General features: G+C 57.2%; 1 protein-coding gene across 3 annotated transcripts in view; it reads left to right on the forward strand.

Moving 5' to 3' along the window:
* The first annotated feature begins 3,711 nt into the window (after positions 1-3,711).
* The window catches only part of TESC (tescalcin), a 38,613-nt gene continuing 14,457 nt past the window's right edge, over positions 3,712-27,867 (forward strand). Inside the window, exons 1-2 of one of the 3 annotated variants that reach the window (XM_079151565.1) lie at positions 3,712-3,913; positions 22,958-23,027. In XM_079151565.1, coding sequence (XP_079007691.1) covers positions 3,856-3,913; positions 22,958-23,027 — 128 coding nt within the window. In that variant the 5' untranslated portion in view covers positions 3,712-3,855. The remainder of the gene's footprint in view (positions 3,914-22,957; positions 23,028-27,867) is intronic. The other 2 variants (XM_079151567.1, XM_079151566.1) reach the window with 2 other exon arrangements.

A 27,867-nucleotide genomic window follows, 5' to 3' on the forward strand; every position in this document is an offset into this window, starting at 1 on the left:
GGAGCCCCGCGCAGGGCTGCTGCATCCCGGTCTGGGGAGAGCCCAGGGCTCCTGCCCCTCTGCCAAGCCTGCCCCGGGCTCCATATAAAGTAATGGTGAAGTTAAAATAGATTTTGGGCCCCTGCCACCTCTTTCTGCTTCTCTGATAAGTTTGTTTCTCGGACAACCACGCGGAGTTTGAAGCCCTTCCAGGGACAAGCTTCCATTTGCCCCTCCTAAGTTCCAGTAACCGGTCACTATTTATAATTATATAAATAATGGAAAAACATGCTCAAGCTGTCCTCCCCAGAGAGCCCAGTCTCCTATTTTTAGGTGGCCAGACCCCTCCTTCCCACCCCTCCCACCTTGTGCGCCGCTGCAGCCCACGGTCCCGCTGAGACCTGGCCAGGGGGTGAAGCAAAGGTCCTGCGGCCTGGGAGGGACCCTGGGGGGCCCTCCTCTCAGGCAACCAAGAGGACATGACTTTCCCACTGAGGATTGGCTTTGAAGAATAATGAGCAAGGACAACTGAAGTCCCCCTGCCAAGATATCTCCCACGACCAACGTGATTGAATGAGAAGCGGATGCCAGACAGAGATTCAGGTCTGAGCTCCGTTTGTTTGTTTCACTGGGAATCATGGGAGCAGAGGGGTGGAGGCTGGCTATAAAGTCTGGGCTATCTTCCCCCAGGCAAGGAGTGGACAGCTGTGAAGTTCTCGCTCCATGTCATTCGGTCCAGCAACGGTGCAAATGGCACTGTGATACCCATTCTGCAGAGGAGGACATCAAGGTTTGGAGGGGCAGTGACCCCAACCCGAGGGCAGAGCCCAGCTCCAGCCCAGATCTGAACGCTTCCCCCACAGTATGCTGTCACCCCCGTTAGCTGAAAAGATCGGGGTACCTCAGAGGAAGGAGGATAAAGATAAGCAAAGAACAAGCTTAATTCAAAATGCAAATTGGGTGTGACACCTCTCTGATTGCAATGTCACTAAAACCAAGACGCCAAGGCACATAACGCCAGCAAAGGCGCCCAAACAAATCCAGGAGGAGAACCCGGCCAGATCACAGGAGCAGGCCACCCGCAGGGTCCCCCGCCTGGGCCTGTTTTGCAAGAGCATCACTAATCGCCTGTTTGATGTGGTTTAGGCGTGGCCTCCTGCAGGGGCGTGGAGTCCCTGTAAATTCCTGGGAGTCAGCGGCCCCAGGATTAAGAACAAGTGTCTCCTAGCATATTAACAAGCCGTGGGAGTTACCCCACGCCAGGTGACGAGAAGGGACAGTGAACCAGAGAAACAGCTGCTTAGACAGACAGGTTCAAGTCTGCGCTCTGGTTCCAGCTCAGCCCATTCACCGAGGGGGGCCGTGCAGGGTGGCTGACCCCGGGAGCCACGGTGGTCCGTTCACGTCTCTGTCCTTCCGACACCAGGGACTAACTCCTTCACCATCGTGCCCAAACTCCGTCCGCTGGAGGAGGCTGGCGCCGTACTGGCTTCCGAGGGTAAACTGTTCAATATTCAGGAATCCCGAGAGCCCGTTGTTAAACTGCAGCAGCGTGAACTTGACCGTGGGGGAGTCACGGCATGGAAATTGGTAGAGCCTATGCACAGGACCTCCTTCCCTCCTGCCTTCCCAGAGCAGACACCCAGGACACGAGTCCGGTCCTGTTCGCAGCGTGTTACAAACAGGAATCTGCAGCCGCTCGAAGAGGAAGGCGCCGTCCTTATTGCCATTTTACAGATGGGGAAACTGAGGCTCTGGGTGCTCAAGGCACTTGCCCAAGTGTGGCTCGGCGGCCCTCCCCGGTGGGAAGGCGGGCCGAGCACAAGGAAGAACCGCCTGGACATTCTCTCCTTAGGGCCCTCTGTTCTGTCACAGGTACCAGCCACGTGAACCACGCTGGTGCAGAAAAGAGTACATATATTTTCGGCCACTGCTTTTAATCAGCTCCTGCAAGAGGGTGGTCCTCGGGGAGAAAGAGGCAGTTGCCTGGTGATGGAAGTGTTTCCCAGGCCGGGAAGGTCGCCTGGCCTCAGGGGAGGGAGAAGCTCACCCCTGAGGCAGGCCTCCCCCAGGGCTGCAGGCCCCAATCCTGCTCTGTTGACGCCAGCAGGGCCGCGGGTAGGACTGAATGAAAGCTGTCACCTTCTGGAACAGGCAGCAGCGGGCTCTGGGTGGAGGGAGGACCCTGCCGGGTGGACCAGCAACGGCCAGAGAGGGAGGGCAGAGCCCAGGCCGACCGTGGGAGCCTCACAGAGGCGTCTGTTTACCTTGGTCTTGGCTTTGGCGAGTCCCTTTGAGTCAACAGGGGACTCCCTGCAGCTCAGTTTAAGGGGCGTCAGAGGCTCTCCAGCTTGACCGTCCAGGTCTCTGAGGTCCGTGCAAGCCCACGCCAGCCCTGTTCACCGGGGCTGCGAGTGTGTTCCCCTCCACCAGGCAGAAGGACTAAGTGCTTATCCAGCAGCGACCAGCAGCCAGCCAGCAGTGTAGACGGGGACCAAGGCAGCATGGGGACGGAGTCAGCACGGACTCCAGGAGCGGGCCAGCTCTGCGGGCCAACCTGGAGGAGGCGGAATCTACAGCTCAGGCAGGCTTCATCTCAGGAGCACCCTGGTGGCTCTGAAAGGCTCCCCTGCTGCTGGAAAGGGCTGTGGCCTTGGGCTGCTGAGACCCTGCCTAGGACCCTAGGAAGTGATGGAGCCGGGCCCACCCAAGTCCCCATCTGGCAGCACCCACAGAACCAGTGCCCTGACCCGACTGCCTATCCCAGAGCCTGAACCCAGCACAGATGCTGAGCAGCCTGGTCACTGGTGGCCATGCCAACGAGGCGGGCAGAGGCCCTGGCCTGGCCTCCAGCAGGAAAGCCTTGACTTCAAATTCCTGCCCTGCCTCTGTGACCTCGCTCAGCACCAACCAGTTCCTTCTCCTTTGTAAGGCAGATACCATTCCACAGGCCCGCCAGCTTCTGTCACCTAGTGCCACGTCCATGCCAGGCCCTTTGGTGGACAACTCATTAACTTATTCCCACTTCGAGGAGGAGGAATCACCGTTAGGTAGGCGGCAGAACTGACCTGTGTCACCCTGCCTAAATGTAGAGCCAAACCCCCAAGCTGTCCTCACCAGGAAACGTCCCCGGGGGTGGCCATGCGGACCACTCCTGTGGCCCGTCTATTGCAGTCTACCTAAAATGAAGCCACCCGAGGGCGACCCTCCGCGCCCAGCTCTCCGAGGTGGGCGGGGCTTCCCGCTCCTGAAGCGGGAGACGCCCCGGGGCCTGGGATTGCGCGGGCTCACCAGGGCGGTCACCAGGGCGGTCACCCGGGGGACCTCGCTTCAGAGGGTGCTGCGCGGGAGGACCGGGGCTTTCCTGGAATGAGCCGAGCAAGGCTCGTGGCGCGAGTCCACACTGGCTTCTTACTCCCGTGTTCTCCATGGAGCTCCTTAGCGCTCGCTGACCTCCTTCCCTGTCCCCGCGGGCTTTCGCTCCGGTACCTGGGAGGACCTGCCAGGGGTCCCGGCGCCCGACTCGGCTGGCAGCCGCTTCTCTCCACCCCGCAGGGGCGCGGCGCCGCGGGCTGGGCCGCTGCGGGGCCTGGGGACCCCGGGCGGTGGGCCCCTCCGGCCGCCGCCCGTCCGGTCGCTTCCGGCCGGGGCGGGGCGCTCCCCCCCCCCGCCCCGCCGTGCGTGAAGCCGGCGTGCGCTAGGACCGCGCGCGCCGCCCGCCGCCGCTATATGAGGCCGCGCTCGGGCCCCACGCGGAGCCCGCGGCACCGAGCCGTCCCCGCGTCGCGACCCGCCTCGGACCCCAGGCCCCAGCGGCGCCGCGCAGCCCAGGCCCCAGCGTCCGCGAGGCGGGTGCGGCCCGGCCCGCCGCGCACCATGGGCGCTGCCCACTCCGCGTCCGAGGAGGTGCGGGAGCTCGAGGGCAAGACCGGCTGTGAGTACGGCGGGCGCCGCGGGGATCGCCGCCGCGCTGTGTGACCTTGGCTCGCCGCTGGCCCTCTCTGGTCCCCGGGCTCCTCCTCCTCCCAGTGGGTCCTCGCCGGGGCGGGGCGGCGAGTGGCTCCGCGGCGGGGGCGGGGGTCGCGGCCGCCGGGCCGGGGTCGCCGGGGGCCCGGCCGGGTGTGGGCGCGCCGGCCCGCGGCGGGGAGGCCGGGCTTCCCGGCTGGGGCGCGAGCGGCGGCCGGCGTGCGCCGCACCTGCTCCCGCCCGGCGCGCTGCGCAGCGGAAAGTTTGCAAGTGGCCCGACCGGGACGGAGCCGGTGCGCGCTCCCAGCCCGGCCGCCTGCGCCGCCTCCCGTCGGTGCAGCGGGCGCCGCGGCCGCTCCCTGCGCTTCGCCCCGGCTCGCCGACCCGGGACCGCAGAGGCGGCGCGCCCCGCAGCCGGCCGGCCGGGCGCACCCAGAGCCGGGTGGCGCGTGGGGCCGAGCTGCCCGCAGGGAAGTGACGGAGGAGGCGCCCGTGCGTCCGCGCCCGGCCGGGCTGGGCACTTGACCCTGGTGGCCGGCCTGGGGCTCGGGGTCCTGCAGCCGCTCGGAAGCGGGGGCGGGGGGTGGAGGCAAGACCGCGGGAGGCCAGGCATGTGGGCAGCCGGCTCTGGTGACAGGCACACTGGCTGCTAGCCCTCCCAGGTCCACTCTGGCTGTGTGACCTTGGGCCAGTCTCTTTACCTCTCTGGTTTTCATTTTCTTTGGCACTGGGGAGCTCTGCTAGTACTCTTTAGATGCTGGAGACATGAGCTGCAGATGTTCTGGGAAGGAGCTGGCACCCGGCACCTGCTTGGGGTTGAACAGGCTGCCAGCGCCCCCCAATCCAAACCCCTCCTGCTTGAAATTGCAGAAAGCCCTTAAGAACTGCGTGCCCCTAAACACGGTCACGCACCTGTGTAGGGTGCACCTCAGCGTGTAAGGGTAGAACCGTGTCCACCTAGAGAAGCAGGCGTCTGGGTTTAGAGAGCCCTTTTTGTTAAAGACAGAGAAGGAGTGTAGGTGCCAAGTTGCCCTGTTGGCATCAAAGATGGGGAAGGACTCCCAATAAAATAAGAATAATGGATACTTGTTTGGATTTGGTAGAAAAGAAGGCAGAGTGAACTTTTCCTATAAGCTTTTCCTATTTTCATTTTGAACAATGTGCATATTTGGCTAATCCAAGAAGTGTCCCAAGCTTCAACCTCAAGGCCAACATGAGAGGCAGGTGGGCTTCCCCTGGGCCTACTTTCTGTTTTTATTTCTGGGGTGCCCTCCTCTTGCCCCCTGCCAGCCCCTCTCTGAGCTGGAGGAGGCTGGGCTCATAGCTGGGGTTCCTGTGGAGGGTGGGCCCCCGCAGGCCCTGCTGTGGAGAGGCAGCGGGGCATTTGGGGGAATTCCGCCTGCCGGGTTGTGGGTTTGACAGATGATGGGGCCACAGAGCATGCCGGGAGTCTTGTCAGTTTCCTGGGTCCAGCCTCCCACGGGGATGACAGATGCTGTGTTCAGGCTCAGCAGCTTTCCTAGATGTAGCTCTGCCTTCCCTTCTTGCTGCCTAGAGCTCAGATTTCATGCCCAAAGGGGAAAGGGCCACAGGGCTTAGGGTGGAGCTTCCAAGGTTAGAGTCCAGGGGGGAAGGAATGCTGCCAGTTCTCTGAACTTTGCATAGGTGGACAGCTCCTCACCCCACCTCCAAAAGGGGCTTCTGTAGTCTAGGTACCTTTACCCATTTAGCAAATGTCTACGGACCAGGGCCTAGGATTTAGAGGTGACCCAGAGAGGCCAGTATTCCTGAGGGAGATGCGTAGTTCACAAATCAACCCGTAGGTATTAAGCTCTGTGAAGAAAATACAACAGGGGCAGAGAGCACATTTCTTTAAGGTTAATTTAAGGGCAGAATAGGAACTCAAAAATAAGGAACCACCCACATGAAGATGGCTGGTAAGGGTACTTCTGGCGGAGAACAGCCAATGCAAAGGCCCTGTGGCAGGAATAAGTTGAGACAGCAGGTGAGAATTGTAGACCCCTGCTGTCTGTGGCAGGAGCTGCCTTCAGAGTTCTTGCTTGGCATATGACTTTAGGCATGTCCTTCGTGCTCTCTGTGCCTCAGTTTCACCTACTGTAAAACAGGCATAGTAACAGAAAATTCTGGAGTTGTTATGAATTAAGAAATGTGAAGGTCTTAGAATAGACACAGCAAGTGTTTATATTATGGACATACTTTAAACTCATTTGGATGCTGTGTATGCTGCTCGGAGCCGCAGTTAAGTCTTGGTCCTCCTTCTTCCCAGCCACGTGACCTTGAACAAGTCATTTTTCCTCTCTGAGCCATGGTGCCCCCATCTGCGTCCTGGCGTAGTTGTGTGAGTTCAGTAAGATTCTATTTGTCTGTTCAGGGAGCGCTGCTAAGCGGCCTTGGGAAGCTCCTGAGAAGGCGGAGAGCGGAGGCTGGGGTGGCTGAGCCCCTGGGCTGCTGGCTCCTTGCGGCACAGAGCTCTTTACACCCATGCTTATGGGTCTTTGCAAATCCTCCAGGGCAGGTAGTAATACAGCCATATTACAGATAAGGAAACTGAGGCTCAGAGAGGTAAAGCAGCTTGCCTTCAGTCCCACAGCTGTTCAGTGGAGGGAGAGGAGATGAAGGTGTCCAGGGCCACCTTCTTCCCACCACAGGGCTGTCACAGTGCTTCATTGCCTCTAGGAACCCAAAAGGGGTGGGAACTGCCTGCCTGCGTTTGTTCTTCCCCGGTCCTTTGCACGCCTTCCTCTCTGCCTGCAGCACCTTCCCATCTGAATGTGCAGTTTGGTGTTTACATAGGACACGTTCCGCCACCACCCCCAGGACTCCCCCGAACCCACCTCTTTACCAGGTGGATGCTTCCCGGTGGAGGCCCAGCCTGGCTTAGCTCTTGCTCCCTCCCCAAAGCCACCCCCCCACGTTGCATCCAGCCTCTGTGGGCTCCATCCTCTGCGTTCTCTCCTGCCACACCCTCAGAGACGGAGCCCCCCGAGGGCAGAGAACAGGTTCGCTTTGGTGCGCAGTCTGGTTTGCAGGGGAACCCAAGAGGCCTCTGTGGAAGGGGCCTTGGTACTTGGACGTCTAAGGAGCAGTGCCCCCCGTGGAAAGCCCCGGGCGCGCTCACAGCTAGCCTTGGCCAAGCCAGTCCTCCCGGTGCCTCCAGGCCCCCGGCTGTGGCACTGCCAGCCACCAGACACCGGCTGGAGCAGGAGCTCGCCCACGCCAGCCTCGCGGGCCACCGCCCACCTCCTCTCCTGCCAGCGTCTCATTGATTGATTTACAACACACACCAGCATTCCCAGGCATCTCAAGCCAAGGACGCTTCCTACCTAGATGTTAGCATCCACGGTAACAGCCGGCCCAGGCAGCCTGGTGGCGTGAGTCGGCCTGCGCGTGGCCCCGGGGGATCGGAGGGCCAGAGTCGGCCTGAGGTGGTCCTGCTTCCTGTTCCTCCCAGTCCCTGCTGCTCCTGGACTTCCAAAGAGGAAGTCAGAGAAGAGGGTTCTGGGAAAGGTGGAGGGTCTATTTTTTCCTTCAGTCTCCAAACAGCTCCACAGGCATGTCTCCATAGATGCCAAGAAGCTGCCAGAAGGAAAAAGGAAAAAAAAAAAATCTGCAGACCTAGGGTTCAGGCTGCCTGGTGGTGATGGCTGATGCCTATCAGGCGCTCTCATCTGCCACGACGAGCAGGGCCAGGCAGCTTATCTGCAGTGGCTGAGGGGACCCTCCCAGGAGCGCTGCGGACTTCCCATTTTACAGACGAGGAAACAGAAGCTCCAGAGTTGAAGTGGCTGCCCAAGACCCCGGGAAACAGACTTGGGATCCACTCATGCCCTAGACCCCATTTGCATCCGGGGCCTGAGTGTGCAGGTGGGCGTGGCTTGGCCTGCGGATGGGCGTGGCCCCAGCTGCGCATTAGAGCCTCAAACTGGGCAGAGTACCTTGGTTGTGAAAGTCTTTGACCCCAGACCACCCTGGGGGCCCATGGCCATGTGCCTATTCTGTGTTCCAGGCGCTGGATACCAGGGGGGCCAGACAGACCCTCTGCTCTCCTGAAGCTCAAGGGCTCAGAGGAGAGGGGGTAGCCCCAGGACTGAGGCACACAGGGAGGAAGCTCTGATGGGGACAAGGTGGCCGCCAGCACCAGGCTGTTTCATCCCCCAAAGTGTGAGAAGGAAACAGCCGGCCAGCCAAACCCGGCGGCACCTCGGTTCGCCTGCTGCAGATGCGGTCTTTCACCGGGACCCTCGGGCATCCATGTACCCCATGGAATACGATGCGGGTTATCTGGGTGCTCTGGGGAGGGACCCGTGGCGCTCTCAGGTCCTCAGATGGTGAGGGTGCATTCCGTGTGCTTCTCCTCCGTAAGAAAACAGTGATCAAACTGTTTTCAAAAAACAAAAAACCCATGACTTCTGGGTAGAAGAGGGCCAGCACGTTCCTGAGGGTGCGGGGGACCCGCCTGCAGGCTGAGCTCTCCGTGGACACGCAGTGCGTGAGGGGGCTGTGACACAGAGGGGTGCCCAGGTGGCGGATCCTCCAGAACTTACCATCGTGGGAAGGCAGAGTACCCGGGTCTCCCCGCCCCCTGCTTTCCAAAGGACTGGGAGCAGATGAACTGAATTATGGGGCACCCCAAAACACCTCTGCCCCCAAGCCCCTGCTGAGAGCTGTCACTTGGTTCATTTGTAGTAATGACGGCAGAGCAGGGTGCTGGAGACAGCCCTGTGCTGGGCCCGTGGACGGGGCTCAGAGGAGCCCTGCTCTGTGCCGCCCTGCTGGGCTGCCTCACCCAGGCTGTGGCCTTCTCTGAGCCCCAGTTCCACCTCTTTGGAAAGGGCTGACTCTGTGGTCCACGGTCCTTCCCGCCAGGAATAAGGTAGGAACTTCTCTTTCTTGGGTGCCACATGTCCCCTATCTCCCAGTCCTCAAAAGACCCCATGGAGAACCTTGTTGCCAGTTTACAGATGGGGAGACTGAGGCTCAGGCAGGCGCAGTGACTGCCCAAAGTCACTTCGATGCTGAATGCAAACCTGTTTCCGAGTGCAGGGGAAACCGCCACTCCCGGGACGCAGCCGACCCAGGTCCGCAGGTGTCTTATCTGGTAGGCGGCGATGCTACCCCACCCTCTCCACTGGTGTTCCGCACACTGTGCGCTCAGAGGCAAGAGGAGAGGTGGGCCTTGAGGCAGGCAGACTGGTGGTGAATAAGGCAGAAAGTTCTAGAATCCGCGAGCTCGGTGGGGGACAGCATGAGTGGAGTGGGGGCCGCGTCTGGGAGGAAGAGGCGGGGATGCGCCACCCCTTCCCTTTGCTGGGGTCTCACGGGGTGGCTCTCGTCTGTTCCCGAGCATTTGTGCTGTCCCTGAGGGAGAGCGAGGGGCAGCGTCCCCAGACTCCGCCTGTGGGCTGATGGTGACTGGTCCCCTGCGTCCTTCCTCCTCGCAGCCCCACCCCGACCGGCAGGAGATTTTTGTCGTGAGTTAATGGCCCCGAATGCAGCAGGGAACTTAATCAACACTGAGATGCACACAGGGAGATGACAGACACCTCGCACCCACGTGGATTAGAAGCTTTTACTTCTGCAGAGCGCTCGGTACCGGTACCGGTAGCTCCAGCCCAGGAGTGAGGCGTTTGCAGCTGGCTCCGAAGTGCCCGCTACTCTGGAAAGTCACAGGCTCTTTTTGCCCAGGCTGCGGTGACAGTGCCAGGCAAGTGGCCAGAGGGAGGAGAAGCTCGGTACCCTGGTCCCTCCAGCCAGACAGCCCGTCACTGGCTCCAGCTTCATTATTAATTCATAACACCAGAAGGTCGAGGGGTGATTTCCGCTGTGGGAGCAGTTACCTTAAGCACTAGGACAAAAAGGTCTTTTGTTGTCCCTGCTGTGTGACCTTTGCAGATGGGCACACTGTCAGCAGCCAGCCTTCCGTTCTGGGCACGGCTCCCTGGGAGGTGAGAGGATTCAGGGCCCCCGGGAGGAGGGGCAGGTGGCCAGCAGGAGACATGGGTGCTTCTGGTGAGGCCGAGTCTCTGAGCGCCGGTGGAGAGAGACAGCCAGCTGTACCTGGGGGTGGCTGCAGTGCACACCTGGCCCCTGCGAGGCAGCTGCTGAGCACCTGAGCCAGGATCCCAGGGAGCACTAGTACTTCACAGGCTTCAGCCACCAGGTAGTTCTCGGGGGGGGGGGGGGGGGTGTCTCTTGTCATGTGTCACCTGCATCCCCAGGACCTCAGTCAGAGTCCCACAGCGACAGCCACATGCCTCCCCCACCTTGCCCTCACCAGTAGGCAGAGGCGGGCTCAAATCATGGGGCTGCCTCATGCTGTGCAGCCAAGGCACTTTGCTCCCTGAGCCTCACCTCCCCCGTCTATAAAATGGGAATAAAGGCAGAACTTGTACCATCACATGGACTAAATAAGAATGTGGGTAAAACAAATGCTCAGCAGGTGCAGATTGAGCAAGTCCGACCTCAAAATCTAAGATCCAAAATGCTCTAGAAGATGAACTTTTGTATCATTAATGTAATTCCACAAAAGGAAAATTCCATGCTGATGTCACATGACAAGTTACAGTCAAAACAGAGGTGAACTCAAAATACTATAGAAAATGGCCTCAGCTTGCATATATGAGGTGTGTGGGGAGCATAAACGGATTTCAGGATTAGATTTGGGTCCCATCCCTCGAGTTCCCGTTATAGAGATGGAAAATCCAAAATCCAAGGCACTTCCGGCCCAGAGCTTTTTGGATAAGGCTTAACTCAACCTGCATTGTTTTGATAGCAAACCTTTCAGAGATTGGCCACATCTCCTTTTTAAGTGTGCGTTCTATAACGTTCTTCAGGAATTCATTCCATCTTCGTCATGCCTGACGTGAATCTCAGTGTGCTTTGATTGGTATCACTGTAGTATTTTACTTTATTTAAAAAAATGTACATATTATTCATTTTTGCTTTAGGTGGACATTAATTCTTATAACCATTCTTCCTTGTGGATTTTTAAAAATATACTTTTCCAAAGACTTTTTAGCAGGGCCCTGTGACTTGTGAACTTGGTTGCAAAGTGGCTTTTCTTTGGATAGCAAACACGAATGCTCATTTGGCTGGGTATAAAATTTGAGGTTCCTGGGTAGTGTCTCTCAGTACTTTTATTGATCTCTTGTTGCTGCTGAGAAATCAGCTCTTTAATTGATGTTTCTTTGTGGAAACCTGTTTTTTTTTTCCCCCTCTGGTGGTGTTTTTACATACTGGGGATTGAATCGAGGGGTCCTCTACCACTGAGCTATACCCACAGGCCTCCTTTCTATTTTGAAAAAGTGTCTTGCCAAGTTGCCCAGGATGGCCTTGAGCTCCTGTCTCAGCCTCCTGAACAGTGGGGGTTACAGGTGTGGACAATCACATCTGGCTTTTTTTTTTTTTTTTTTTTTTTTTGAGTGCTGGGGATGGAACTCAGGGCCTCACATATGCTAAGCAGGTGCTTCACCTCTGAGCTACATCCTGGCCCTTTCCCTGTTTTTAAATTTTTTTTTGGTATTCTGTGTATGCTGTCTAGGTGTGGATTTGCTTTTATTTATTCTACCTTTGAGTGTTTGATTCTGTTTCATTCTAGAAGACTCATATCTCCCATATAAAGAAGAAGATAAAGTATTCTCTTCCCCCTTTATCTTCCTCCTCAGTGGTTTCTGTTAGATACATTTTGGACCACCTTTCTCTGTCCTGAGTGCCTCTTGACTTTTCTTTCACATATGCTATTCTGTACCATATTCAGGGTCAGTTCCTTAGAACTGCCTTCCAATTCACTAATTCTTTCTTTAGCTATTACCACTCTACTGCCTTAACCTGACTGCTACATTGTAATTCTGATGACCTTTTAAAAATGTATATAAATGCTACATTTTTAAATTTATCTCTTTTTCATAGTCTACAGAATTTTCATTCTTTGTAATGACATAAGGCCCGTTTCTTCTGTTTTGCCTTCTTGGGGTGCTGTTCCTCTTGCTCATTGTGTCCGACTCTCCCACAGGGTGGCTCGTTTGCTTGTGTGCATTGGTTTTGATTATGAACTCCTCCCCACTCCCGTAGAACTCCCTGGATCCCGGAGGGGCCTTAAGTAGTGCTTTGTATTTGTACACACCTTGAGTTTTCACTGGAAGCACCTTCTCCATTAACTTCTAAACTTAGGGCTGGTGCTGTAGCTCAGTAGCAGAGCACTCGCCTCGCGTGTGCAATGCCCTGGGTTCGGTCCCCAGCGTCGCACACACACAACACTTCTCAGTCTGGGTTTCCTGCGCCATTGCAGCTTGATGCTTGGTGCAGGCTCAGAGTATTGATCCCTCCCAGGAAGCTACCCTCTTCCCCTGAGTCCTTATTGTTCCTTAATAAGCGTCCTCCTTGTTCTCTGGACTGGTGGAGAACATTTTTCTCTGCCCTTTCGTACACAGAGGGACAACATTTTTGTGTTCCAGATTTTTTTTTTTTGTAGGGGTTTTAGTTCAGGTTCACACAGGCCGAAGGCCACCCCTGTCACTCAGTGGATTCAAAGCCCCTGTCTTTAGCTGTCAGGGCTGTAACCGTTCCAACACCCCTAGACACCTCAGTAGCATCCATCCCTCACCCTGCTGGGTCTCAGCGTTCCCTCCCTGCTTTGGCACCTAGGGATGTCCCTTACATTTAAGCCTAGAGAGTATGAAATCGTTCCTTATTTTCTTCAGTGTTTCATGGTCTCTAGTGGCAGGGAGTCTGCATTAGCCTCCAGGAGCAGGAACTGCCGTCTTTTATCTAAATGTCCTACCGCAACAATCCCCTTACTTTCAACGAGTCCGTCTCCACTTGATTTGGCTTCAGGATAAATCTGGAGCTGACGATAGTTCTGGAAGGATATGAAAACCAGCTTCTTAGATTCTCTGAAGGACGCCCACTCTCCACATCTTCACTAATTCAGAGGCTTTTTTTTTTTTTAACCTTCTGCATCTTAAGTCTTTTTATGAAACAGAGACATCCTTGTTCCTGTAATCACATACGTGATAGATATTCATTGTTCTAGTCTCCGCTTTGACATAGAGTGTAGCAAGTGCTTATGAGGACAGCCTCTGGAACCACACAGACCCAGGTTTAAATCCCAGTTCTGCTGCCCATAGCTGTGTGGCCTTCAGCGAGTGATTCAGCCACTCCGAGACTCAGTTTCCTAGTCTGTCAAATGGGTGTGATAACCATCTAGGAGGCAGGCACTGTTACAAGAACTGAGATCCTGCCTGCCGGGCGCTTGGCTGAGTTCCCGCCTCTGAGTCAGCGTTCACACCTGGTAGTTATTATTACCACTAAAAGGCAAATGGTAGAGACAGCAGAGCTGTAGGAAGAGGAGCCGAGATGAGCAAGCACAGACTGTGATTTTTCGAGGCCCGCTCACCCGCTCTGACAGCTTTCCAAGTTGCTCATGATAGCAGGATATATTCAAAAGTCAAGTCGGTTTGCTCTGCCCCCAGGGATTTATTCTGTGCAGAAAAAGCCCACAGGTCTTAGCAAGACCCCTGGGTACCACGGATGATGATGTCCTCGTGGTGCACAAGTGGGTCTGGGCGGCTCTTGCTGGGAATTGCGCTGCCTCAGGCTGGCGGAGTGGGTGGGAGTTTGCCGGGGGTGGGCCTGTTAATCACTGCGCAGCTGCCTCCTGGTGCAGGACGAATGGGGCTCGAGAACCCGCTTCTCAGGGCGTCCAAATGCATCTTCATTTTAAAATCCAGCCGCCAGGTGCAGGAGGATGTGCAGGCTTTTGGTCCCTGGCTTCCAAGGAGAAGGCAGGAGAGAGGCCGGCTGCAGGCCAGGAGGCGTCCCGGGTGCGAGGGGGCGCCCCAGCCACGTGGCCCCTGCACCCGGAGGCCTGTCCCTCCCTGCCTGCCTCCCAGGGCTCAAGATTAGTCACTGCTTTGGCTGTAGCCCCAGGTGGCACACAACAAGTTGCCGCCCCGTCCCCCAGCCTGGAGCCAGGGGAACAGCCAACAGCCGAGGGATCACTTGGGGGCATGATAGTAACCGTCAGGACGACTCCCGCGTCGCACGCTCCTCCCAGAGCCATGCTAAGTGTGGCTGTGATTTCCGGTTTTTTTTTTTTTTTTTTTTTTTTTTTTTTTTGTTGTTTTGTTTTTTTAATTGGGGCAAAGATTCGTGTAACATAAAACTTAACCATATTCACCATTTTTCAAGGGCCCAGCTCGGTGGCGCTCCGTGCATCTGCAATGACGTGTCATCCGTCACCATGTCCGTTCCCGGGGCGTTTCCATTACCCCCAAAAGCAACCCTACACCCCTTAGCAGTCGCTGCGCCTCCTGCCCCGGCCCCCAGCCACCGCAGGGCCACTTCCAGTCTCTGGATCCGTCAGGTTCGGACATTCCACGCCGATGGAAGCCAGTCGCAGGTGGCCGCGCGTGTCTGCGACACGCAGGTGGCCTCCGCTTCTTGTCCCCAAGGTTCCCAGGTGTGGCCGCAGCCTCGGAGCTCGTTTCTCCTGTGGCTGAATGGCGTTGGGTCCGCCCTCTCGGATTTTCCACTCGCCCAGGTGGGGCCTGGGGGTCGAGGTGCGCATGTGCTGCGGAGGGTTTTCCACCCCCAGGCAGGTGCCGCCTTCTCCAGGGTCCCGTGCAGGACGCAGCCCCGGTGAGCTGGGTGGCCTGCTCCGACGTCCAGTAGGAATCGAAGCAGGGGCTCCGAGCAGGTGCGGACCTGGCCTTGCCGTCCGGCCCGGCTCCCCTCGGGCCCAGGAGAACGTGTGCGCCGAGTCCTGGCCAGGCTGCCGCGGCCGCGGGCGAGAGCCCTGGGGCCCTGGAAGTCCAGAGACGCGCCAGGCGATGCCCCTGGGTGTCCTGCGCGTGTTCAGGCTGAGTGGCACTGGGGGCAGCAGGAGCAGGCTCCGCGCCCTCCTGTGCCCAGGGCCCCTGCGTCCCCACCTAGACCGCGGTACCTGCCGGGGCTCGCGAGCAGCCTTGGTCGCGCCTCTGCAGAGCTCCTTCAGTGTGTCGGCAGGTGCACTGCGGCTTGTTCCTGGCCTGGTGTCCTCTGCTCACTCAGGTGGCATCTGGGTGCCTGGGCTGATGGAGGGGCCTCCCCGACCTGGGTCTGCCTCTCCCGCGGCCTGTTCCTCAGCTTCCTCCCTCTGCCCTGAAGACCTCGAGCTCCCTCACTCTGTCCTGGCTCTGCCAAGGCCACGGCCTCTGCTAACCCTGTTCTCTCCTCGGGGACCCTACCAGGCCTCACCGCTGTCCCTGCCCTGTGAACTGGACTCTCCTCTGGCCATGGAGCTCCCTAGACAGTGGCAAGCCTTGTTCTGGATCTCAACAAAGTGGCATGTTTCCAGCAGACCAGGGCTCTGTCTTTTTTTTTTTTTTTTTTTTTTTTTTTTTTTTGGGTGCTGGGGATCCAACCCAGGGCCTTGTGCTTACAAGGCAAGCACTCTACCGACTGAGCTATCTCCCCAGCCCCCAGGGCTCTGTCTTTTGCACCTGTCCGGTCGGCATCTGGAAGGGGACTTGCAAACCCAAGGCACTGGGTCACTGTCCCTGAGTGAATGGTGGAGCCAGCTGTCAGAGGGTCCTGTGAGCACCGGTGGCCCCTGGGGTGCCGCTCAGCAACCCCCCACCCGGCTCCCGAGGTCCCGCCTGGATTCTGAGAGAGCAGGCCACACTTCACGGCCCTGACCATGCCCTGGGCCCCTGGGGTGTTGCTCAGATGGTCCTGACACCCCATGATGGACAGATGTGAGTGAAGGTCGACCGGCCATTTTGGCCCACGTTCAAGGAAGGAGGCTGGACTGGAAGGGGGGCAGTTCAGGCCCATTTTTCTGCCCCCGCCCACTTGCCCACCCCACTCCCCCTGGTCCTGTGAGGTCATCTCTGACCTGCAGGCCCATGCCGCTCTCCCCCTGGCTGCAAGCTGGTCTCTGGGCAGTGGAGCTGTGGGCGGGCAGCGTACCTAGCTTGGCCCTAGCACTGAACCCTCGGGGCCTTCCCAGGCCGCAGGTTCTGTGTGGTGAACTCGGCCAACCTCAGATGGAAACTCTTTGGGGGAACATCACATCTGTACTGACCGCACACTGTTCTGGTCATTGTTCCCTGAAGGACACGGTGTAACAACTGGTTACACAGCAGTAGTACTCAGTACTACAGGTGGTCCAGCACCAAGCCCCCGGGAAGACCACGAAGGTCACATGCAGCCACCCTGCCCTTTACGTAAGGGAGGTGGCTGTAGCTGATCCCTCTTGGATGCCGGGGTGTGGCTGTATTTTAAAACCAGCAGATTTCTGTCCTAATTAACATGAGGATCGGATCCCACGTGCACAGCTGGCTGGAGGGAGGGTGGCCCGCTTAAGGGGCTGCGGCCCTTGCCTGCCTGGGTGCCCTCCTTCACCTTCCACCCTTCTGGCCCCAAAGACACTGGGAGCGTCAGCCCCCAGCTGGAGAGCATTGAGGAAGCTTGCCTCCAGTCACCCCTCATCCCTGAGCTTAGACATTTTATGAATTGAGATCTAATTCATGTCCCATAAAAGTCACCATTTGAAGGTGTACAGTTCAGTGACTTTTAGTATATTCAACAGGCTGTGCAGGTGTGGCCACCATCCAAGTGAACAGCATGTATGACCATGCCCCCAAACCCCAAAGTCCTGTGGCCACCCCCCCAGCCCATTCCCCAAACACCAACTGGCCCTGGAACCTCTAGTCTGTCTCTGTCTCTGTGACCACACGCTGGTTATCTGCAGCTGGCTTCTTTCCCTGTGCATAATATTTTCAAGGTTCACCCACATGGTAGCCTGTCAGTGCCTCATCCCTTTGCATTGCTGAATAGTATTCCATTGTATGAATAGGCTACATTTCGTTTTTCCATTTATTAGTTGATGGATGTTCGGGGTTGTTTCCACCTTTTAGCACTTGTGACTCGTGCTGTTACAGACATTGATTTACTGGGTTTTGGATGTGCGTTTTTATTTATCTTGGAAATAGTCTTTGAAGTGGAATTACTCGGTCACGTGGCAGTTTTGTTTTATTTATTGAAATACCAAACTCTTTCCACTGCGGCTGTGCCACTGTCCCTGCGCATCAGTGACGTGTGAGTTCTAATTTCTCCCCAGCCCCACCCACTCTCTTTGTTTTACATTGTCCTCTTCAAGGTGAAAATAATTAAGGATACAAGTAATTCTTGGTAATTGCAGAGAAAGTTAAAGGACAGGTCATTGAAACCAGGGATCGGGAGCTGTCTTGCAACCTGCCTCCTGGGAACACCTGTTCTGCCGTTCACCCTCTCCCGTTTCTTCCTCGGGCACACACGTGTGCCTCGGTGCCAACTCCCCGCCTACATGAGAGGTGGCAGCTTGTGGGGGTTTCCACTTACTGAGATGCCAGGAATTGTTTTTCCTGTGTCCCACAATATCCTTAAAAGATTTCTGAAGACTGTAATTCCGGCCTCAGGGGCACAGGACTTACTTGGACAGCTTCCCCAGGCCCGCCTTTTCTCACTCTTGCTGTTCCCGTTCCTGGGAGGAGCTTCTAGGGACCCAGGTGCTGGTTCGCAGGGGACAGGCCGGTGTGATCCCAGGTGAAGTGTGTGTGTGACAATTCCATGTTTTCTAGTAGCCATGTTAAAAAAGGGAAATGGGTGAGGCAGATTTCAATAACTTACTTAATCCCGTTAAAACATGATCACTTGTCCGGGCACGGTGGCGATTTCAGAAACTCGGGAGGCTGAGGTAGGAGGATTGAAATGTTGAGGTCAGTCTGGGCAACTTAGCAGATCCTGTCTCAGAATAAAAAGGGCTGGGGACGTAGCTGTCAATGGTGGCAAAGTCCTGGGTTCAAGCCTGTGACATTTAAAAAAAGAAATTAAAAATATGATTTCAACGTAAAACCCGTATGAAATATTATTGCGATGTTTCTGTTTTCTATGTGAAGTCTTCACACCCCGGCACGTCGGGTTTGGACTGGCCCCTTTTCAGCATGTGGCTGGTGACGGTCACCTGGGACAGTGCAGGTGCACTCCTTTCAGGGGGTGCCCTGGACACAGGGTGATAAGCCACCCCTCCCCTGCCTTTAGGTTCCCACCAGCTCCGCGGGAGGGTGTGCACTTCCCTCAGGTTGAAATCTAAAACCCCAAATAAGGAGGATGGAGCTGCCAGCAATGCCCTTGTGTCCATGGCAACTGGGACTCACCGGGCCCTGGAGAAGGGCTCAGAGGTGGGAAAGCAGGAAGCTGGAAGAGCTCCATCCAGGGGCCCTGGAGGAGCAGCCGGGCCTCCTCCCGGGGACCCTGGGACACCCTCTGCAGATGCGGGTCAGGAGGCGAGGCCGGCGGCTCTCCAGGGCGCTGGCCGGGGCTGGGGTGTTTACTGAGCCTGGAGCTTACTCAGCCCCTGCTCTGCCACTGAGCCGCACCCGCCCAGGGTGTTTTGAGACTCAGCTCCTGAGGCTTCAGAGAGCCTTCTTACACCCAGATGCGGTGGCTGCAGAGTCTCCCCCGAGCTGAAGCCTTAGCCCTTGGCTCTGGGGACTTGGGTGCCAGAAAGAAGGGACCCAGAGGAAGGAGCTGTCTTTCTAATCCCCTGCTTCCAATCAGACAGGACTGAGACGAGAGAGAGAGAGAGAGAGAGAGAGAGAGAGAGAGAGAGAGAGAGAGAGAGAGAGAGAGACACCTGTGTGCTTGTGGTGGCTACGGTTAGCTGGCAGCCCTTCCTTGGTAAACCTGATCTCTCCCTGTTCCTAGCTGTGTGACACCTTCTCTGGGATGGGCAGAGACTCGTGCCCACCTGGGACGATGGTTGAGTGGGTTCTGTGAGCCAGGGCTTGTAACAGTGGAGTTGGGCACGGTTCCCAGGACACAGTGAATTCCTGCTCTTACTGTTGTGATTGTGTATGCAACTTATTGTTATATATATAATTTTGTGTGTGTGTGTGTGTGTGAGACAGGGTCTCACTGTATTGCCCAGACTGGCCTAGAACTTGGGATCCTCCTGCCTCAGCCTCCCAAATAGCTGGGATTATAGGCATGCACCATAACACCTGGCTTTTAAGCGATTTTATTGAGATATAATTGACACACCATGAAGTTCACCCTTTTAAACGGTGCCGCATGGGTTTTAGTATGATCACAGGATTGTGCACCCCCGCGCTGTCGAAGCTTAGAACACTTTAATCCCCCCCACCCGCGAGAAGCCTGGTACCTATCAGCAGCGACTCCCTAGTCTCCTGCCCCAGCCCTCCCCGCCCCAGCTCAGGTCTTCCGGTGGGTCTGGGTTCTCCTGCCTGCAGGTGGGTACAGAGGGAACCGTGGGCTGTGGTCCTGTCACGCACCACCCTGTCCGGTGGTGGCTCAGGGGCCCGGGTTGAGTGCACTTTCTGATCACTATTTCTTATCAGATTAGTGCGTTTTTTTAAAGCTCTGGGCCAGGGCCAGGGACTTCGTGTGATCTCACAGAGGGAGCACGCGCAGCAAGGAATGAATAAATAGATAAAGATGCAAACACAAAAGACAACCACACGCTTTTGCGAGGCTCATTGAATTCAGGTGGTACAGCCCCTCGGGAAGGTTAGTGGCCGTGAGCAGGGCTCTTGTCCTTCCAGCCTCGGTCCTTCCAGCCTCGGTTTGTTCCTGTGTCTTGCGGGAAGAGCGTGTCCCACATGGGGTCAGAGAAAGGATTCTAAGGACACATGGGCCTGGGGCGTGGTACCCAGCCAAGGACGACACACCGAACATGCTCCTGAGCTTCCCCGCTGCCCCAGGCGGGACCACGATGTGTCCCGAGAGACGTTGTCGTAGGACTAACACGTCCACCGTGTGCAGAGAGTGACTCACGACTTTTTTATCACGTATGCATTTGTGTCTGTCCACCTGTTTCCGGCACAGCGTCGCGCTGGTTTTGTAGCTGGACGCTTTGTTTGTTTTGTGCTGTGTGGCAGATACGCGATCATCGTTATTTTTGAGACGGGGTCTTGAGTTGCCCAGACTGGCCTCAAACAGGCCTCCTGCCTCGGCCTCCTCCTGAGCCGCTGGGACCCCAGCCACCGTCACAACTGTCACGTTTACAGCCAGCATCCTTTTAAGAAAATTTTTGCTAAATATTCTACCACGTGTTGGACGGATCTGCTCCTGACAGGCACTTAGGTGGAAGGCACTGTGAACCCCCAGTCTGAAAATCCCAGCTGTGCCCAAAGCCAAAGCCCAGCACTGATGTGATGTCACAAGTCTGGTGACTCAATGTACAGAACCTTTGTTTCCCATACAAAATAAATGTCCTATAAAATCACCTTCGGGCTCTCTATATACAACACGTGATGACTTTCACGCTTAGACGTGGGTTCCACGCCCACGCTAGTTCACTGTGTTTTCGCAGATATCCCCAATTTTGGGAAAACATCCCAAAGCTGAAACACTTGGTGCCAAGCCTTTCAGAGAAGGGGTGCCCAGCCCGCGTAAGGCTGCAGAGGGAAACACGGCGACACGTTCACCTCTGGTACCGTGGGTTCATTTGTTTTCTGGACACATTCCCATGAGAAGAACTGAAGATTTTAACACAGCTTTTTTAATGCTCTAATACATGCAGAGCACATACGTGTACATGCACGTACAAGGGAGCACACAGCCCGTGACCTTCCCAAGAACACACCCGTGTGACCTGTGTCCCACTCGGGAGGTGGAGCAGGCCCAGCACGCGCCCCGCCGCCCATTTGGAGCTTGCGCGGTAGATGAGCTCCACCCGGTCCTTGGGCTCCAGGGAGACAGAGTTGACTGGGACGTTCCATCAGGCCGAGTCCCACGTCCCCAGGTGTTGAAGACCAAACCCCCGAGGCCAGCGTGGGAAGCAAGTTTTATCTAAAGGGTAGAACAGAGAGAGACTGCAGAAGCTGGGTGTCCAAAGAAGCAAGGCGTCCTGTCCCTTTTATAGGTTTGATGCTTCCTTTGTTCTCAAACCCCTTCTGCTCTTATCTTGCCTACGTGACCAGTGACCACAGGGAGGGGAAGGAAGCCTTCCAGGGTGCCCCTCCATGTCTGCCCACACGGGCAGGAAGGGAGCCGCCCGGGAGGTACTTCATGAACAACTTCTTGGGAGGAACCGTCCCTGTAGGCAGGTAACCTTGGCAACAGGAGGCTGCGGGCCAGGCTCCGGAGGTGTTAGCATTTGACTTCCTTTCCTTTGCAACCAGCCCTGTCTTCCCCATGTGACCCCATCCCTTGTTATTTATGCTGACTGTCCTTTTGCGCATCCCCCGCCCCGGCTTCAGAACCTTCACCCCTGCGCTCTTCCCGGCGGGCTCCTTTTGTTCGTTGTCATATATGTTTCCCATTTCCACTGCTGAATACCATTCAGTTGTCAACGCATGGCCCTTGAGCACGTTGGCTCTCGTGCCGTTGCTGGGCCTGTGGATGGTTTCCAGGTCGGGGTGCTGCTAACAGCACTTGCGAGCATCCTCGCCCACGTCCTGGGTGAGCGCCGAATGCGTTCCTGTTAGGTGCCTGCAGGAAGTGGGACTGCCGGGCCATCTAGTGGGCCAGTGTCCCTGCAGACGTAGCTGTGACATAATGGCCATGTTTTCTTCTAGAAGGGTAAGACATGGATTGCCCCTGCTGGTTACTTAGTCCTTCCCAGTGTTGGCGTCTGCACAGGCAGCGGGGGACGCCACCCCTCCGAGGGTGCGGCACGGCAGAGATGAGCTAATGCCTGGAGAGGTGCCCGGCCCAGGTTGGTAGCCTTGGTGACTGCTTCCGAGCCAGTAGCAGCTGCTGGGGATGCTCGAGAAGGCTGAGCTGCTGATTCTCGAAGAGATCCCAGCTTGAGCCCAAGGACAAAAATAAAGGTGACCAGTTGTCCCAGAAATTCCATGTTCCCAGAGCCAGAGGAGATGGGGGTGGCAGCCCCCGGCCCAGCCACTGCCCCGGGAAGCTCTGCCTGGGCTGTGCACAGTCCCCAGGAGCCAGCCCTGAAGGCTTGAGCACGGGACAAATGAGTGACGGCATAGCAGGAGGGATGGTCTCTGGCAGTCCCGCCCCACCACATTCCAGTCGTGACCGTAAGCCCGCTGTGGGGTCTCCAGGGATCACGCCCGGATGGAGGGAGCGCCTCCCTTGCAGGGTTATTTTGCAGATGAAGTGAGAAATGCCTGCAGGTGTCACTGTGCGTTTCCTAAAATTAGCCTCCGACCTATGGGTGGGTCCCTTACAAAGCCCGGAACCCAGAGGGTCCCACCTCAGAAGTGGCTTTGCAGCAGCATCGGCTGAGAGTGAAATGGCGACAACCCCAAACCGTGCAGGCGATCTGGGAGTGTCTGGGAGTCAGATCCGTCCCCGCGGCAACAGCGAGCCCAACTTGCTGCTTCCTCCCTGCCCTCGCCTCACCAGGTCCTCTGAACATCTCTTACTCCAAGGCTCTCAATCAGCTTTCCACACCAGCCACTCATCTGTGTGTATGTGGTGGGGTCGAGGGGGTTACCTGGGCTTGAGCCCAGGGCCACTCTACCACCGAGCCACCTTCCAGCCCTGTATTCATTCCTTCATCGATTTGACAGGCTCTTGCTAAGTTGTTGAGGCTGTCCTCCGACTTCTGATCCTCCTGCCTCAGCCTCCCAAGTTGCTGGGGTTACAGGCATGCACCACCATGCCCAGCTTCATCTAACTCTTAATCTGCCTTTCTCGGCTTGGAAGAACCCCATCACCAGAAGTGGGAGAGGAGGTCAGACAAGCAGATACAAGTTCGTCTTTAGTGGGCTGGGGCAGGATGGAGGTTGAGAGTACGGTGTGGTCCGGGTCTGCCCTGTTCCTAGTTAACAGCTGTGTTACTGCTCAGGACAGTCACCCAGAGCTGCCTCACCAGGCGCAGTGGGGCCCTCTGCTTCCTCACCCAGCAGGTGGGTGGTGTCCTGCCAAGGACCCCAGCACCCAGGGGAGGAGGGGCAGAAGCGTCCTAGGGCCTCCTCCCGTCGCCCCAGTTCAGCTGTCAGTCATGCCTGTCTTCTTTTCTCTCCCTGCTCCTCAGTCTCCTCGGAGCAGATCGAGCAGCTGCACCGGAGGTTCAAGCAGCTGAGTGGAGACCAGCCCACCATCCGGTAAGATCCGCCACTGGCCTGGGCCCTGGGCAGGTCTGTGGCCCTGGGGGATTCTCCTTGGCTTTTCTCTTCACTGAGTGCGGAGGGGGCCGGAGGAGCCCCTGGGTGCCCAGTCCTCAAACAAGCCTGTAGTTGTTTGAGTCTCCTGGTCCCTCCCAAGACAAGGTGTTCCCTAGCTGGAGGGAACAAGCCACTTCTGTTTCCATTGGGATCAGAGACTTTTAACTGGAGTGGAGGAAGGAGAGGAAGGAGAGGGAGGAGCAGCCCGGGCCACCCTGCCAGGGCTCGGGTGTCCCCTTGTCCGGGATCCCAGATACTGAGCACCTGAGTGCCTGCTAGAACTGCCAGCTGCCGGGCGCACAGGTGAGTGGGGGGTGCAGGTGCCCGCGCTGTCCCAAGGCCCGGTCTCCTGCTTCTGCTTCCTTGGGTTCTTTATCGCAAGTTTCTGTCAAGGAAAATTGACATTCTCCACTGAGTTTTAAAAGTGACTTTTGTAGACGCCATCAGAGTTTTCTGAGAAAGAATGCCTCCACCCTGTTGGAGGCTGGTAGAGTTACTAGAACGAGGTCCTCATCGCGCGGGTCATCAGAAAGCAGGCAAGGGAGCTTCAGGTCCGACCGCAGCCAGCAGAGTCGAGAGCGCCGGGGGAGCAGATTTCTACCCAGCCCGTCAGCAGATGTGTCCTCAAACACACACCCGGGGCCTCAAGGTGACAGTCGTTGGAGCTTTAAAACAAACCTTTAAATAGTCCAAGAAAACTTCCTCCTCCTTAGTAGACAGACTTAAATGTCACCTTCCTTTTATGGAAACCAGCTGAGCACATCCACTTTGTCTTGTCTGCCTGAACAAAGACGCATTGTTAGTCCAGGGCATCCCAGGCTCAGAGCGTCCTCCGGTTGCCCCGGCTTCGTCCAAAGTCGAGGACAATGGGGACCAGCACCTTCAGTGCCACGTGACTGCCCCCCAGGTTCCCTGACCTGCAGGAGAGGGAGCTGGAGCCCGTGTAAGCCGCCCGGGCCTCTCATTGGCTCTCATGGAGTCACATGCCTGGGTCTGAACCAATCACTGTGACCAGGAGCTGGAAATGCAAATTAGCCCGCCACGCCCCACAGCGGTGGGGCGGCAGATCCAGCTCTGGCTGGTGCACCGCTTTAGCTTCAACCCACTTGAGCTCATCGGACTCGAGGGGTGGAGAGGCAAACCCCAGGTTTGGGAGGCAGACTGTATTTGAGTCCTTCCTGCCATGGGCTGTGTGGCTTTGGGCCGGCTGCTCGTTGCTCCGAGTCCTTTTGCGCAGAGTGGGCGAGGTCTCCGGGATTGGCTTGGGCCCTGGAGCCTGCCTGCAGGACGGTGGGGCTGGGCCTTCCTTCTGCACCCGGTCCTGGAGGCGGAGGCTACGATGGCGATGGCGTGGGAGGCCTCTCGGTTTTACAGTGTCTGTATTGCCTCGCAGCCAGCGAGGCCCGTGGGAGGGTCTCCCGGAAGAGCGTGCCCCACGCCAGGCACCTGGCAAGCTTGCTGCAGCACAGGCGTGGCCTGGCCAGGTCTGGGCTGCGGACGCTCAGCACCGAGGACAGCGCACAGTAGGTCTTCCCTGGGCGGAGGGCTGCAGGCGCCTCTGCCAGACGCTTTCGCGACCTCTGTGCTGACGTGGGTCCTCTCTCTTCTCGCTCTTCACCGGCAGGACGGGGGCTTGGAAATGTGAGCCGGGGACCCGCCCCCCACCCCAGATCTCACATACGTAATAGGATATTTCGGGGATGCAACCCCAGTCCAGACTCGAAATTCAGGACGTTTCCTGCACACCTTATAGGCATAGGTGAAGTTTATCTTTTACGTGAAAAATTTTTTAAATTTTATATAACATTGTAATAGATTAGTGTGAAACCAAGCCTCATGGTGTGGCATTTTCCAGTCGTTGATCATGTCATCAAGTCCCAGGTTTCAGATTTTTGAATTAAGAAGGCTCAACCTGTGGAAGTGGCCCAGGCGAAGAGCATGTCTGGGGTCGGGCACCTGCCCACAGTGAGGCTATTATTTGAGCTTGTCGTGGGTGCTGGGCAGAGGAGTGGGTTCCTGTGGTCCCACCCAACCCCACAGGAAGCAGTGGGAACCCTTGCGCTCCCCATTTGGCAAGGGGAAAGTCAGGCTCAGAGAGGCTGTGGAGGGCCCCTTGGTCACACAGCTCATAAGTGGAGGAGCCAGAATTTGAACCTTGAGCATGGCCTTGACTTTCCAATGGTTGACGACCTCGGTCTCCTGTTCTGCCCTTGGGTGGAGGGGTGTGCAATCCCCTCTTTGCATTCCCTGGTCCCACACAGAGTCTGCTGCGAGGTTCAAATCGGCTGAACACAGAGTAGCCCAGTTCCCGGGAAGGAGGTGACTGGCCACAGACAGGGTCTTATGCAAACTGACCGCAGGAAGGCCAGCCTCCCAGCCTCCAGAGCTGCTTTACCTCATCCTAATCGGCCCTCCAGGACTGGGAGGTCCTTGACTGCCCTATGATGTTCCCCTGGGGCAGGATCCCCAGTACTGCCCATGCCCGCGCCACCAATGGTTTCCCGAGTGACCCGAGGCAGGGCCTCAGCTCTCCGATGGCTGGGCCCGGCTGGGGTGCGCTCTGCAGGAGGCCTGGCTGTGCCAGGTTCTGGCCTAGGACTGGTTCCTTTCTTCAGGCTCTCTAGAAGGAGTCTTGAAAGCTGGCCACTTTGTGGGGTCATTCCACGCCACGAGAGACCCCTGTCGAGGCCTCCACACCCCGGTGCAGCTGGCGGTGGGTGGCACGGGTGCGCAGCTCCCTGTGTCCCCCCTCGGGGAGCAGAGGATGTCACCAGATGGCCTTCGCACCTCTCGAGTGTGAAAGGACCCTTAGAAGTGATCGTCCAAACCTGCAGGCATTGCACTCATTCATAGGAGCTGTGAGCTGCAGTTAGAAGTTTAAAGCGTTTCTAAGTTTCCGCTTCGAGTTGGAGAGAACTTTTTTAAAAAGTCCCGCAAGGTAAAGACACCAAAGCTTGATTTTAATTCTAGCCCACCATTTTCTACCCGTGCTCTGTCGGGGCTCCTCTTTCTCCAAAATCGGCTCAGAACTTCAGGGGCCAGGTTTACCCTGAAGCACTTACAGCCCCATTTCCGGACCTGCGTATCCTCCCCTGGGGAGGGAGGCACCTGGGATTGAAGCCAGGGCCTCGCGCTGCGCATGCTAAGCAAGCGCTCTGTCACTGAGCTACAGCCCCGGCCCTTTTGATTTTGAGACAGGGTCCTCTAAGTTGCCCCAGGCTAACCTCAAACTTGCGATCCTCCTACCTCAGCCTCCTGAACAGCTGGGATTTTAAGTGTGGCATGTGTGGTTCTATGCAGGCCCAGTAGCTGGGTATTTTATATTCAGTGTCACGTTGCTTTTCTTTAAGAGGGCCCTGCCAAATTGCATGTGCCTCAGGACCTTTGAAGCCTGAATCCACTCTGACCACAAAGCACTGAGTTCTGTGCCTCTTGAAATTTTGCATAGAGAAATGTCCCTCTAATGTGTTTATTGAGCACCTACTATGCAGCCGCCCCTCCCCTGTCATCAGAAGCTAACCCCGGGTGGCACCTGGCAGGCTTACAGACACCCAGAAGGAGGTGCTGTAAAACACTCCGGTGAAGTGACAGAGGCCCTTAGAGGCCCGATTAGATAGAGCGCGTGTCACAGAAATGTACTTCAAGGTTCTTCCGACCATCGAATGTGGTGTGATGTTGGGTGACCCAACCCCAGGCCTGCACGAGGAAGGCGGGGCCTGGCCGAACGTCACCAAGAGTGGTGACGCCTCCTCATTGGGCCAGGCAGGGCCCTCGGCCAAGCGTCCCGACTTCAGGTGCTGCAGGGCTTCCCTACCGTTGCTTTGTCCCCTCGGAGGTCAGAGCAGGGTCATGCACGTACACGGGAGTCCCAGCCGCCAGGAGCCCAGTGCCACCTGGCACTGGGGACCAGGCTTGACTGCGCAGTCTCGGGTTCTCCAGGATTTTCAGAGGTTGGCACCACGGTCCCCGTCGGACCCCAGGGCAGGGGCTGCAGCTCCAGCACACAGCTGCCCTCAGCAGAGCCAAAGCCCGGCCTGCAGTCACGCGGCTGTCCCCAGGGCCGGGTGCCTTGCTTACGACCGGTCTGGGGCCAGGCAGTGCTGCAGAAGTACTGGGGACAGTGAGGCTGTGGGCTCTGCGCCCCAGGCCGCTCCGGGTCAGGGTCTGCGGGGCCTCTGAGCTCACGACAGCTCCCTTCCTGGGGCGGGCGGGCTCTCCCTCCTGCACGGGAGAGTTTGGGGCCGATGTGGGACAGGAACCTGGAGGAGTCGCGGGTGTGCTGGGCACCTCCCCGGGCCGCGGTGTGAGTGCGGTACCCACTCACGGTACCACTTTGGGAGGTCCTTTCCCAGGCGTTTGAGCTGACGCGGTCCCTGCTCCCAGACAAGCGGGTGTCCAGGGCCTTCTGCGGAAGGTTCCAGGGCAGACCACCTCTAGACAAGCAGGGGCGCGGAGGGGAGGCAGAGCCGGTAGGTATCATCGTGGGATTGAGGAGGAAGACGGGGCGGAGAGGGTGGCACGCTTGGGACCGTGGTGGGGAGAGGGGCCTCAGGATGGGCAGTCAGGGAAGGCTCCTCAGAGGAGGCCACATCTGGGCTGAGACCAGAAGGAAGAGAAGGCACTGAGGGGAGGGGAGGGAGCCTCGGGCGACAGGCGCAGCAGGTGCAAAGGCCCGGAGGCAGGGACCAGCTTCCTAGCCTGGGTGTGGGAGAGCTGGCGTGGTGGGGGCAGGTCACAGGCCCTCTAGGGAAGGACAGCTCTGTCGTCCTTCAGCTCAAAT

This window comes from Sciurus vulgaris (genome assembly GCF_902686455.1).
Source record: "Sciurus vulgaris genome assembly, chromosome: 8".
Classification (NCBI taxonomy): domain Eukaryota; kingdom Metazoa; phylum Chordata; class Mammalia; order Rodentia; family Sciuridae; genus Sciurus; species Sciurus vulgaris.